The sequence below is a fragment of the Myotis myotis genome, unplaced genomic scaffold, assembly GCF_014108235.1.
Source record: "Myotis myotis isolate mMyoMyo1 unplaced genomic scaffold, mMyoMyo1.p scaffold_m19_p_40, whole genome shotgun sequence".
Classification (NCBI taxonomy): Eukaryota; Metazoa; Chordata; class Mammalia; order Chiroptera; family Vespertilionidae; genus Myotis; species Myotis myotis.
Window position 1 is genome coordinate 314,792 of NW_023416347.1, and position 14,226 is coordinate 329,017.

Sequence of the window (14,226 nt, forward strand, 5' to 3'; positions counted from 1 at the left end):
ATGTCAAGTACAGCACAGGGAATATAGTCAATAATACTGTGGTAACTATGGATAGTGCCAGGAGGGTACTAGATTTATCAGAGGGTCACTTCATAAATTATATGTCTACCCACTGAAACTTAGTAATATTTGAACATCTGAAACCAATATAAATATTACTTTATATTCAACTAATATAAATATTAGTTGAATGTCCACTGTAATTGTGAAAGACAATAAAATTTTTTTAAAAAGGGAATATATTCAAGAAGTAGTCTTGGAAAAACTGGACAGACACACGCAAAAAAATGAAGCGGCCACTTTTCAATACAAGAAACTCAATCTATATAATACATCACGGTAGTAGGAGAGCAAACCACGCAATCATCTCCGTTGACACAGGAATGGCATCTCCAAAAGCCAACCCTCTTTCATGATAGAAACTCTCAGAAACGAGGAATAGAGGGAAGATTGCTCAACACAATAAAGGGCATTTATGAAAAGCCCACAATGAATATCATGCCCCATGAGGAAAGCTTGAAAGCGTTCTCAGTCCTCTCACCAGTGAGCAAGGAATGCCTGCTTTCAGCACTGCTACTGAACCTTGCCCAAAGTTCTATCCAGAGCAATTAAAACAAAGGAAAGGCATCCAAATTGGAAACAAAGAAGACGACCATCTCTACTTGCAGGTGACATGATCCATGCAAAGAAACTCCCAAGGAACGCAGGCAAGAAAGCTACTTGAGCTAATAAACAAATTCAGCAAAATCACAGAGTACAGAGTCATCACACAAATTCAGCTGTGATTTTACACACCAGTAATGAACAATTAGAAACATAAAGAAAGCAGTTCCATTTACAATAACATCTATATGTGGGTTTTTCTAAACCAAGCAACCCCTAAATTCTCTGTAGACACAAACTGGACGGGCTACATTTTAATTCAACTCTCCCTCTCTCTTTTGCTTTGTAATCCTCACCTAAGGACATTTTTCCATTGATTTTTAGAAAGAATGGGAGAGAGAGACATCAATGTGAGAGAGACACATTGATTGGTTGCCCTTGACCGGACTCAAACCTGGGACCCTTTAGTCCGAAGGGTGACGCTCTTTCCATTGAGCCAAACTGGATAAGGCAAAAAAAAATGTTATTTTTTTAATTAAAAGAGAAGGAAACAGGAGTCCATCTTCTAAAATAGTTTTAGCTACTAAAAATAATTGACACTATTATTAATTTTGCTAGCTATCAAAATGGTCACACAAATCTGATTATGCAACTAGGAATATTTTAACCTAAAGAAATCAAGTATGATTCTAAAGAAAATCATACAGTAAATTGAAATCCATTTGAAAACAGCATGTTCATGCTGTTCCATTTGATACTTTTTCATTTATTTATTTATTTACTTACTTACTTATTTTTGCCTTAGGCATGACCTTTGTTCGCTCGGACACTGTACAAATATTACAATTTCCTTTTGCTCCCAATGTGTATAAATGATCTTCACATAGGAATCCATTCTTTACTGCAAATCTTTCTAAATCTCTGCAGGTGGCGCTGAAGGAGGGTAAATGAATGAACATGAGCGGGGCTAAGGGAGGGGGGTGTGGGGGGGGAAAGAGGGGTGTTGGGCCAATCCTGGGGACTCACCTGCCCAGAATCCTACTTAGAGACCTCTGTTCCTTCCTGTTAGCACCCCACCACCACCACCATCACCACCTCCCACAGGCAGGGCTCAGGGCCAGGCAGAGGGGGCACGGGAGAGGCCCAGGAGGAGCATAGGGTCCACTGGCGGGAAGAAGTGAAGCAGGTTAAGGGCAATGCTGGCAAATGCCCAGCTCCACGCCAGCTCCCTCCTGAGAGGGGGAGGGGTGGCAGGACGGGGCGGTGGAGTTAGACAAGCTGTTCTAAGGAGTGAATTTGAGTCCTTGTTCTGTGACACTGGGCGGCAGTAGAGCCTGGGCTCAGGGAGGGAACACAGTGGAGGAAGTTTCCAGAAAAGAAGAGGCAAATATTCTGGCTCTACCGTGGAGGGGCTGAGCCCTTCCCCTGCCCTCCCAGCCCGGTGCAGGGTCAGTGCAGGAGAGCGAGCTGTGGCCGGAACTGTGCGATGAGGGGAGACTGGGGAAGCCTGGAGTCTGTGGCTCTCAAGCTGTAGGGATGGGTGGCATTTGGTAATTTTTCAAATGCAGCTTTATTCACGAGTCTAAAGCACATTGTTACAAAACAAGAAAACAAACAGCCCTAGTCGGTTTGGCTCAGTGGATAGAGCGTGTCGCCCGCAGACTGAAGGGTCCTGGCGCTGGTTGCAGACTCAATCCCCGGCCCTGACTGGGGCCTGGGGGAAAGCATCCAATCAATGTGTCTCTCTCACATCAATGTTTCTCTCCCCCTCCCTCCCACTCTCTAAAAATTAATGGAAAAAATATCCTCAGGTGAGGATAAAAAACAAAAACCAAAAAAAAGCACATTCTCTCCCCCTCCCTCCCTCTCTCTCTCACACACACAGCACACTGTTACAATCCACTGATTACATTTACTTTTGCAAGAGGAGGAAGAGTGATTTACACTATTTTTTTTCTACACAGACATCTAGAAAGATCAACTTCACAACAAGAAAGTTCATTCACATCCCACACAATAAAACAGTCTATCAGAGTAGGGTGAGTAAATGGAACATGAGATTTTGAGAGAACACTATTTTATTCATTGTTCCAAAATGCTGCTGATGTTCTAGGAATTAATGATTGCACCAGAGATAAAACTGCGTGGACCTCATCCTGCCTTCTAAAAGCTTACAAATTGGGGCAGCATTATACGCCTTGTGCATAAGTATAAGTTTCATGTCCAAAGGAAGGGATGCTTCCCTAAAACTTCAGTAAATGCTTCATTGAACAATAAACCATTGACACATGCATTTCTTTTCCCCACTCCAAATAGAATATAGGCTCCCCGAGGGCAGATAGTAGTTCTGAATTAACTACTATCTCTCAAGCACCTCGGAAAGTACCTAACAGATACTTAATAAGTATCCTATATAATAAAAGCCCAGTGACCAAAACGGCGGAATGATCAGAACAACCAGAGACCAGAACGACTGTGGCCCCTCGGCCGGGCTGGCCCCACCCCCCAGCAGGGATCCCCACCCTGATCCAGGGCCCCCATCAGGACAGGCCAGCAGGCCCCCACCCATGCACCGGGCCTCTATCCTATATAATAAAAGGGTAATATGCAAATTGACCCTAACGGCGAACGACCAGAATGACCGATTGACCAGTCACTATGAGGCACACTGACCACCTCTCAGTCCCTTTCCCTGGCCAGCAGGCTCGGACTGCCTGATGGCAAACGGGGAACTGGGGTGGGTGGAGGCAGGGGGCGGGGTTGGCTGTGGGCAGCCAGGGAAGATTGTCCTGATTGCAGGCCAGGCCTAGGGACTGTACCTGTGCATGAAATTCTAGTTTCTTAGATATTGTGAACTTCAGAAGTATTCAAGAGGACACTGCATCTCTCCCTGCACATATTTCTGTATCTATTCGGAAGAAGAGTGAGATTACCCACCTTCCTCTACTTAAGAATATTACTGTCCAGGCCATTGCCCTTCTCAGGCAAAAAATAAAAATCTTTCAGTGAAATCCGGACTGTGGCTGAAAAAAAAAACACCTAAAGCTTCCGTGAATTAAAGGACACTATCAACAGAGAAAAAACGCAGCACAGCCTTAGCTGGTTTGGATAGAGCATCGGCCTGCAGACTGAAGGGTCCTGGGTTCGATTCCAGTCAAGGGCACATGCCCAGGTTGCAAACTCCATCCCCAGTAGGGGGTGTGCAGGAGGCAACCAATCAATGATTCTCTCTCATCATTGATGTTTCTCTCTCTTTCCCTCTCCCTTCTTCTCTGAAATCAATAAAAATATATTAAAAAAAGAAAAAGAAAAAAAGCAACACAGAGAATGGCAGAAAGTATTTGCAAATCATAGCTGATAAAGCATATCCAGAATATACAACGAACTCCTATAATTCAACAGCAAAAATACAAACAGCCCAATTTAAACATGGGCAAAGGATTTGAACAGACATGTCCCCAAAGAAGATATGCACACGGCCAATAAACGAACTAAAAGATTCTCAACATCATTAATCATCAAGGTAAAGAAAATCAAAACCAAAATCACCCATAAAGACAGTAACAGAAAAATAATAATTGTTGGCAATTATGTGGAAAAATTGGAACCCTTGTGCATTGCTGATGGAAATGTAAAATACATTTTCCACAGTACAGCCGCTGTGGAAAATGGTATGGCACGTACTCAAAAAATTTTTTAAAAATTAACAGATTAACAACAAAAATCTGTAAGAGCAAGTGAAATTCATTCTTAACAATACTGTTCAATAACTGACAGATTTAGTTGTTTTCTTTTTTTTAATATATTTTTATTGATTTCAGAGAGGAAGGGTGAGGGAGAGAGAGACAGAAACATCAATGATGAGAGAGAACCACCGACTGGATGCCTCCTGCACACCCCCCACCTTAATTCCCCACAGGGATCCACCGCAACCTGGGCATGTGCCCTTGACTAGAATCGAACCCAGGATCCTTCAGTCCTCAGGCTGATGCTCTATCCACTGAGCCAAACCAGCTAGGGCAGATTTAGGTATTTTCTACAGAACAGCTACTGATAAATCACATAATAAACAGCATAGGTTTTAAACACCTCACACTTTTGCAAGATTTGAAACCTCTCCAAATAAGCCCTTTCCTGCTCTACACACATTTTTACAGCCATCAACTGTAACATTAGCTCTGCCAATCCCCACTTACTAGTAAGGTTATACTAAATTAGTGATTTCGCACCTTTAAAAATATTCTCACCTGCTGTGGTTCTACGCCGACTGTTCAGAGGCCAATTCTTCAATCTTCAAAACGAACATTGAGCCCCGAATAAACAACGGACCAAGTGCCAAGGAAAACAATTCAAAATGGTTTGGCCTGTTTATAATTAGCTATTTGTTTTCAATGTTCTCAACTCTTCAAGCAACCATTCCCATCCAAAGGATAGTTGCCTTAAATAAGTTTATTTTCTCTGAGCATTTTTTTTCCCCCAGAGAAATTAACTCAACATTGGTAAACAGCTTTCCATGTTTAGGGAATGAACGAGCTACTCATACCTTACATTCAAAGCCCACTTTTTTTTTTTTTTATCATGTCCCTATGCCCCAATAATTAAAAAAAAAACACCACTCAACAGACTTTTAAAAAATTGTTTATTGACTCCAGAGAGAGAGAGAGAGAGAGAGAGAGAGAGAGAGAGAGAGAGAGAGAGAGAGAAGGAGGGAGGAAGGGAATTAACCCTAAGTTGGTTGCCTCCTGGAGGCGCCCTGACCTGGCATCCAAAACCCGGGCATGTGCCCTGACCAGGAACCAAAGCTGGGAGCTTCCGGTGCAAGGGACAAGGCTCCCACCAACTGAGCCAGGGCTTGAGACACTTTTTTGAAAATTAAGCTTTTTTTATTGAACTTTTTTTCCTATTTACATTATTGATTTATTCATGGGAATGTATCATACTGTTATTTAAGTCTCCAAACTTCTTTTGTTTAAAAATATTTTTTAATTGATTTCAAAGAGGAAGGGAGAGAGAGAGAGACATCAATGATGAGAATCATTGATGGGCTTCCTCCTGCACGCCCCCTACCGGGGGTGCAGCCCACAACCCCGGCATGTGCCCTTGAGCAGAATGGAACCAGAATGGAACCGGGACCCTTCAGTCCACAGGCCGACACTCTTTCTACCCACTGAGCCAAATCAGCCAGGGCAGAATGTGCCTTTCAAAAATATTTTTTAAGCCGAAACCGGTTTGGCTCAGTGGATAGAGCGTCGGCCTGCAGACTGAAGGTGCCAGGTTTAATTCCGGTCAAGGGCATGTACCTGGGTTGCGGGCACATCCCCAGGAGGAGATGTGCAGGAGGCAGCTGATCGATGTTTCTCTCTCATCGATGTTTCTAACTCTCTATCTCTCTCCCTTCCTCTCTGTAAAAAAATCAATAAAAAATATGTTTAAAAAAATATTTTTTAAAAATATATTTTACTGGATTAAAGAGGAATGACATGGTTTAAATCACGTGCTAACAGTATAACTCTGGTTAATTACAGCCAAGTAAGGACAGAAGCAGGAAAGCTATTGCAATAATCCAAGGATTAATATTGAGGCCGTACCAGATGTCTAATTCTGAATATATTTTTAAGACAGAGCCAATAGGATTTCTTAACAGCTTACATATAGTGTAAAATGAAGAGAGGAGTCAATTATTACTGAAAAGGTTTGGGCCTGTGCACTTGGAAAAATGGAGCTGCCAATTACTGAGAGGGGGAAGACGGTGGGAGAAACAAATTCAGCAAGATGAAGAATTCAGTTTGGGCCCGGCCAGCGTGGCTCAGAGGTTGAGCATCCACCTATGAGCCAGGTAGGTCACCGCTCAATTCCCGGTCAGGGCACATGCCCAGACTTCAGCTCTATCCCCAGTGAGGGGCGTGCCGGAGACAGCCGATCAATGATCCCCTCTCATCACTGATCTTCCTATCTCTCTCTCCCAGCCTGAAATCAATAAAAGTATGTATATTTAAAAAATATATATTTTATAGATTTTTTACAGAGAGGCAGGGAGAGGGATAGACAGTTAGAAACATCGATGAGAGAGAAACATGGATCAGCTGCCTCCTGCACGCCCCCTACTGGGGATGTGCCTGCAACCACGGTACATGCCCTTGGCCGGAATTGAACCCGGGACCCTTCAGTCCGCAGGCCGGGGCTCTAACCACTGCGCAAACCAGCCAGGGCAGAATGTGCCTTTTTTAATCAGCACAAAACCATCACTGCTAACAGAGCATGATTAGTATTTCCTACAATTATAGCTGGTCCCCGATCTTCTATCTCTGCCCCATCAGTGTTACCTGTGTCCCCTCTTCCCCCCACTGACCCCTTTTAGTCCAGCCCGCCCCCCCACACACACACACTTAAAAACACTTCCAGATGCTGTAAACAGGTGGAAAGGCTTGAGCTGTGAACGGGTCGGTGCGGTCTAATGCCAGACGCCGGCAGCGACTCGAGCCCCTGCAGCCAGAGCGCAGCCGACCCCGCAGGCGGCGCGGGAGGACAGGGCGCCGGCGGAGCTCAGCGGGCACCGCGCCTCCTCCTCGGGCCGCCCGCCGTTCCCCGCGGGGCCGGGCCCTTCGGAAGCGCGACCACCCTCAGCGGGCGGCTCGCCCGGCAGCCGAGGGAAAAGCAGCTTCACTCGCCCCCGTCGCTTGAATGGGGTCCCCCGCCCCCCAAAACCCAACGCGGAGAACAGCAACCTCAGGCGCGGCAGGAAGTCGCCTCCTGTTGGTCCATTCAGATTCACTTCAACATTCCTTCACGCCCACCCGTCCTGGACTTCCCTGGACTTGCCCTTTCCTCAGTTCCCTCATTGAGTTTCTTTAAAAAAAAATGCGTAATGTGTTCATTTTATAGCTGTGAGTCGCTTCGCTTGGAAAAGGAACACAAATAACCGAAGACGACTTAAAAAAACACACAAACTGACCTGCGGCACCTTCCCCTCGGCGGGCGGAGCGGAGTCCCCGGCGCGGGCGGAGAGCCGCGCGGTCCGTTTTGCGCCGAGATCCCCGGAGGCGGCCCCAGGGCCCGAGCAACCTGGGGGGGCCCCTGAGGGGGGGCAGCACCGAGGGCCCGGCGCGCCCTCAGGCAGCTCCCAGCGCCCCGGCCCCGCCCACCGGCAGCTCCCAGCGCCCCGGCCCCGCCCTCAGGCAGCTCCCAGCGCCCCGGCCCCGCCCTCAGGCAGCTCCCAGCGCCCCGGCCCCGCCCACCGGCAGCTCCCAGCGCCCCGGCCCCGCCCACCGGCAGCTCCCAGCGCCCCGGCCCCGCCCACCGGCAGCTCCCAGCGCCCCGGCCCCGCCCTCAGGCAGCTCCCAGCGCCCCGGCCCCGCCCACCGGCAGCTCCCAGCGCCCTGGCCCCGCCCACCGGCGCGGCGCGCACGCGACCACCTGGCCGGCCCCGCCCACTCGCCGCACGTGCGCGACGCCAGCCCTGGGCGCGGGGCTGCGTCGGCTTTCACAAGCCCCACCGGAAGTTAATGAGCGCGCCGGGGTCCCCAGGTGAGGACCGAGGCCCGGAGGCTCCTCTGCAGGCGCCCATACAGCACCTGGCGGCGCGGGGCCTGCCCCGCCCCCTCTCCCCGCCCCTCCGGGACCCGGGGCGCCGGCCCGCAGGTGGGGCGGCGATGCGACCACACTGCCCCCTGGCGGAGAGCATGGCGAACAGCGTCGCTAGTTTCAGGGTTGATCTCGTTACCCTGGCTCATTGGTCATCTGCACCAAAAGGCCACCCACCCTTTCCTCACCAAGGACACCAAAAATCTAAGGGGGAGGGGGGAGGCCTTTCTTAAAAAACAAACTTTTGTAACCTTTTCAAACTATTTAAAAAATCTTCATTGTTGAAGATGACAGATGCCCCCCTTTTCCCCCCATTGCTCCCCGCCCCAGGCCTTCACCGCCCTACAGTCTGTGCCCACAGGGCTTCATAGGCAAGAGGATTTGTTGGGAATACCAGACCCCACACCAAAAAATGGAAACCAGTTTGCTGTAAATAAGAGAAGGCCCTTCCTTACAATAGTAGTGAAGGGAGTACAGTGGGGCCTTGACTTACGAGTGTCCCGACTAACAAGTTTTTTGATATACCAGTTGTCTACATCGGCAGATTTTTTGCATTGAGTTGATAGAGTAATTTGCGTTAACGAGCTCCTGTCTCGGAACGAATTAAACTCGTAAGTCAAGGCCCCACTGTACATGGAGTGATGCTAACAGCAGTGAGCAGAGTTGACAGATACTTAGCCTCAAAACCTCCGTACAAAGGGGAACTGGAACTTAGATGCGCCAGCACAACTGCTCAAAGCAATCACTAAGTGGGATGGGGCGGCATAAAATGCCCCAAGAACACAGCACCCTTCTGTAATACAGAAAGCCAGGTTAAATCGCATTTTGAGGAATGTCAGAGCCAAACTGAAGGACAGTCCACAAAACCAGCCAATACTTTTCTGAAAAATGTCAGTCATGACATAGAAAGGAGGCTAAAGGGATATGGAATTATTGAATCAATGGCTTATTTCCTGGTTTTGATCATCCCATGGTTACAGGCCATGTGGCCCAATGGTTGGGCATCTACCTATGAACCAGGTCAGGGCACATGCCCAGGTTGCAGTCTCCATCCCCATAGGAGGCATCCAATTGATGTTTCTATCATCACTGATGTTTCTATCTCTTCCTCCGTCTCTGATATCAAAAGGGCACCTGTCGCCCTAGCCCAGTGGTCGGCAAACTGCGGCTCGCGAGCCACATGCGGCTCTTTGGCCCCTTGAGTGTGGCTCTTCCACAAAATACCGACTTCTGTGCATGGACCACTAAATTCCAATTGCACTGTACATGCGCGCCCACACGTGGTATTTTGTGGGGCCAAATAGCCGCATGTGGCTCGCGAGCCGCGGTTTGCCGACCAGCCCTAGCTGATTTGGCTCAGTGGATAGAGCGTCGGCTCATGGACTGAAGGGTCCCTAGTTTGATTCTGGGTAAGGGCACATGCCCAGGTTGCGGGCTTGGTCCCCAGTGGGGGGTGTGCAGGAGGCCGCCAATCAATGTCTTTCTCATTATTGATGTTTCTCTCTCTGTCTCTGAAATCAAAAAAAAAGGGGCACCTGTCTATGCATATATACATTCTCCTGAACACTAAGAATCAGAAAAAAGTACATATACAGAGAATATAAAGCAATTGGGGCAAAATATAACTGAAAGATCTAGGTAGAACATTTTGAAGCTCCTTTGCACTGTTCTTGCAGCTTTCCCCCGTTTGAAATTACAAGAGACTTTTAGAATGTCTGCTACACCCGTCTCACAGAAGCAGGTGTACAGGGATCCGTGGACAGCCAGACCTGAGCTCTGCCACTTCTGTGCAGAGACCCACACACATGCACGGCATAAACACACCCAGACCAGCATCAGCAGTAAAAACAGACAAGTGTGCAGAACACACAACTGAACAGCTCCTTCTCCCCACGACTCAAGAGGGACGCCCAGCCCAGTGCTCGCCCCTCCCCATGCACACAGTAGGACCCACAGCCTCAGCGGATCCAAGGTCAGAGCCACCTACCCAGGACGCTGCCAGCAGGCTCTCCCTTCCTTGATAAGGAACTCCTGCCCTTCGCTCCAACCAGCACCCAACCCCACAGACGACACGGGCAAGGTGTCCATGGTTTATTGATAATATTACAGCATAGCAAAAGATTCAAACGGCTCCACGCGGTGTTTTGAAATTCATCCCAACTGTGGGCTGAGTGACCTGCAAGTTGGACAGACTGCCGAAGTCCTGGAACAACAAAACGGGTTCAGTGAGATCTGTGGTCATGGCTCCAGGACCACCAGGGAGCCTTGCTTCTTGGCCTCCACCCGCTTGCAGTGGGACTTCAAAGAAACCCAACGAAGGGCGTTCTCCCCCCCACCCCAGAATGATGACTTAAAGGACCCTGCACTCCAACAGGCAGCAGCTAGGAAGCTGTCCTGTGCTCTGTCGGATGCTTAGCAGCACCGCTGCCCTCTATCCACCAGTGTCTGCACGGATTCCCTAGCTGTGACAAGGAAAAAACGTGTCCAGCCCAGCCGACGTGGCTCAGTGCTTGAGTGTTGACCTATGAACCAGGAGGTCAGGGCACATGCCCAGGTTGTGGGCTGGATCCCCAGTGGTGGGAGACCCCATGTGGGGCGTGCAGGAGGCAGCCGATCAATGACTCTCTCTCATCATTGATGTTTCTATCGCTCTCTCCTTCTTCACTCAATAAAACTTTATTAAAAAAGAAAAAGTGTGTCCAGACATTACCAAATGTCCTGGGGTAGGAGTGGAGGTATGTCTCTCTCCCTTTTCGAATCATTTCTCTAGGCATACACAGAGCCACCTCCTGTCCAGGACCAGCCTGAGGCAGGCTGCCTCACAAATGGCAGGCCCTAGGCAATCAACAACTATGTAAAAAGGCCTAAGATAAGCCACAGAAGAGACACACATCAACCTGTACTGAAGACAGCTAAGCTCTCTAAGTAGTGCCTGTATTAAGCATCTGGAAAGGAGACCACAGCTCACTCAAGTGGTCAGCACACAGACAAAGAAAGAAGGAAGTCGGGGGTGGGGAGTCCAATGGGGGGACAAAAGGGGACATATGTAATACTTTCAACAATAAAGATAATTTTTTTTTTAAAAGGAAGAAATAAAACCCCCAAGGGAAAGCCCACATAATGAAAAAGAACCAGCTGGATGGAACCATGGGGGCAAATGTGAGGAGCCAGCCACAGAACTGAGGTCGAAAGAAAGTAATGCCTGGAAAACACTGAGAACAAACACCTGGTGTTATACAGACAGAGGATGCTACTGGGAAGCCCCACTTCAGGAACTCAGCACATGCTTACCAAGAGCTTCAGCATTTCCTTAGTGTCAGGATCAACTTCAATGATCTCCTGATCCAGGGCCGAGACCTAGAAGGAACAGGACCCCACCAAATACCATCAGTGAGTTCTCTCACCTTCCCCGCCCTTTCCCCAACATTCCTAAACAAAAAAGAGGCGCACTTGCAAAGGAGACAGGATCCCACTAAGAGAGCAGTTGGCTTAAGGATCACAGGCCCCAAAGACCACTTCTGGGTTCACCTTGTATGCGCCCTTCGCTATTCTCTTACCGGCATTCTGGAAACCTTAAGACTATGTTCATGTTTCGGGAATACTGTGCTAAGGCAAGCAAACATGACGAAGGGCTCTCAGGTGAAAACCAGGATGGACTTAAATGGCCCCTACAGCCCTGGCCGGTTTGGTTCAGTGGGTAGAGCGTCGGCCTGCGGACTGAAGGGTCCCGGGTTCGAGTCGGATCAGGGGCACATGCCTGGGTTGCGGCTGGAGCCCCAGTAGGGGACGTGCAGGAGGCAGCCGATCAATGGTTCTCTCTCATCACTGACGCTTCTCTCTCACCCTCTCTCTTCCTCTCTGAAATAAATTTAAAAATGTACCCCCCAAAAAATGGCCCCAACAGGGCAGAACAGAGATTCACACCCAGGCAGGCAGGTTGCGGGCGCCTGCAGCTGGGTGAGGGTTTATGGATAAGGAACCTTCTTCTCCAGCTCAGCTGAGGTCCCTTGAGAAGCCAGGCACCTGCTTTCCCGTTTCAGCAGGAGCCCGAGGCCCAGAGAGAGGCGCGGCGAGCTTACCTCGGGCACGTAGTTGTCCCTCCTCTCCCTCTCCTCCTCCTGCAGCTTGATGGAGATGCCTCGCACGGGGCCCCTCTGGATCCGCTTCATCAGGTGCGTGACATAGCTGCAGCACAAGCGCCCCCCAACACTGAGAACGCCCCTGCACGCTGCATCCGGGCATTCCCGCAGCACTTTTAGGGCTTCTTCCTCCGTGAGAAGGGAGAGGACCCCCCGTCCTAGGAGCCCCGACTCCGACAGCGACACACAGCGCCTGCCTGCCTGCCACCCTCTATCAAGTTCTGCCAGCGCATCAAGACTCCCAGGACCCCTCCCCAGCCTTCGTTTCCTCTCCTCCCAATGGACTGCAATTAAGATTCAGTCTCCCGGAGGCCTGGCCGCGGCCAGGTGTCACCGCCCCAGGTATGACACCAACACGGCCCAGTCCCACCCGGGCTCCCTGCAAACGCGCGCCCGCCTCCGGGGTGACGGGGGGCGAAATCCCCAGGACACGGCGGCCCCCCACCCCCACCCCCGAGCCGGGGACGGCAGACCCGGGACAGACCCAGGCCCCGCGCCCCACCTCCCGCCAGGCCCCGGCGGCTCCCCTCACCCCGCGATCTTGTTCCGGAGCTTCTTGCTGGGGATAATGGCGATCTCCTCGCACACGCGCTTGTTGGTGTGGAAGTCGTTGCCCAGGCGCGTGTAGTATTTCTCGATGATGACCCGGGCCGCCTTCTTCACGGTCTTGGTGCGAACGCGGCCCTGCGGGGGGGGAGAGACGGGGTCACCGCGAGCCCGACCCGCTCCGGGGAGGAGCGCGGCGTCGCGCGCCGGCCGCCGGGGGCCGCGGGGCTGGGGCCGCGCCCGGGAGGGAAGGCAGGGGCAGCGGGCGGAGCTGGGGCGCGGGAACCGACGCGGGAGCCCGCGGCCCGCGGAGGCCCCGGCCTGACGGGGTTAGAAGCCGCAGAAAGACGTGGATGGAGGTCGATTGCGGGAGATAACAGCTGCGGCCCAGAAAACCTACCATGGTGGCGGGTGCCTGTTGAAAGAGGAAACAGGAAGCACAAGAGAGGCCTATAAGGCGCCGGCTAGACAGCCGCTTCCGCTCTCCCTGGACGCGGAGCCAGCGCGGGGGGCCGGGCGACCCCTGGCGGCCGGTGGCGGGGGCGCAGGCGGCAGCCGCCGGCGGGCGGGTCTCCGGTTTCCCAGTCCCGCGCAGCCTCGGTCCCGCTTCTCTAGCCCCAGGTTCTGGGACCGGGTCGCCTATTTGCTGTGCTCCAGGCCAGGGCGACAGAGGGAGGGAGGTGGAGTCCTTGGGAAGCCATTCGGGGGCTTGGAAAGGTGAGGAAGGAAGGAGGGCACCCTGCCCAGGACCCCCACCTGGTCCAGGGGTCAGTGATCTGTCGGGCCAGCCTGGTGGGGGCCGGTCCACCTGGGACAGCTTATCTCATTTTCCCCAGCCTTTGCTCAAACGTCCTTATATGAGGGGCTTTCCCTCCAACGTACATAGCGTCGCTATCCTTTCAAAGCTGCGCTAATGTTTCCTACTCCTTGTCACAGTGACATGTGAGTCTTCTCAATCAGGGGCGAGCTCCATGGCGCAAGGGCCCTTTGGCTCAGCTCCTCCCCATGCCCCGCACAGTGCCCAGCACAAAGCAAGCTCTCCGATAGGTAAGCCCAGGGCCCAGCTCACCTGCAATGCTGCCAACTGAGGCACCTTCTCCACCTACCGCCCTCTTCAGGCTGTTTCTGCCATACCCATCCCAGACCCAGCCCTCTAAGCCACCAGCTCAGGCCGCCCTGGTGGCCTCATTCGCCTAGGGCCGTGGTCAGCAAACAGTGGCTCGCGAGCCACATGCGGCTCTTTGACCCCTCGAGTGTGGCTCTTCCACAAAATACCACGTGCGGGCGCACACGTACAGGGCGATTGAAACTTCGTGGCCCATACGCAGAAGTCGGTTTTCGGCCTGGGCGAGTCTAT

At 51.2% G+C, this 14,226-nt stretch overlaps 1 protein-coding gene across 1 annotated transcript; it reads right to left on the reverse strand.

The window, feature by feature from the left end:
* Window positions 1–10,260: 10,260 nt before the first annotated feature.
* RPS17 (ribosomal protein S17) lies at window positions 10,261–13,492 on the reverse strand. The gene is made up of 5 exons (XM_036306329.1): window positions 13,270–13,492; window positions 12,856–13,007; window positions 12,264–12,369; window positions 11,476–11,541; window positions 10,261–10,387 (listed from the first exon to the last, which is right to left on the reverse strand). The coding sequence occupies exons 1-5, from the start codon at window positions 13,270–13,272 to the stop codon at window positions 10,307–10,309; spliced, it is 408 nt and encodes a 135-aa protein (XP_036162222.1). The 5' UTR covers window positions 13,273–13,492; the 3' UTR covers window positions 10,261–10,306.
* Window positions 13,493–14,226: the final 734 nt, after the last annotated feature.

What these genes read in the sequence shown, in the direction of transcription:
- RPS17 (XM_036306329.1), bottom strand. An exon ending in CTCCGGAACAAGATCGCGGG is followed by an intron (nt 12,370 to 12,855) that starts GTGAGGGGAGCC and finishes CTTGTGCTGCAG; the next exon opens with CTATGTCACGCACCTGATGA. An exon ending in AGGAAATGCTGAAGCTCTTG is followed by an intron (nt 10,388 to 11,475) that starts GTAAGCATGTGC and finishes TTGTTGTTCCAG; the next exon opens with GACTTCGGCAGTCTGTCCAA.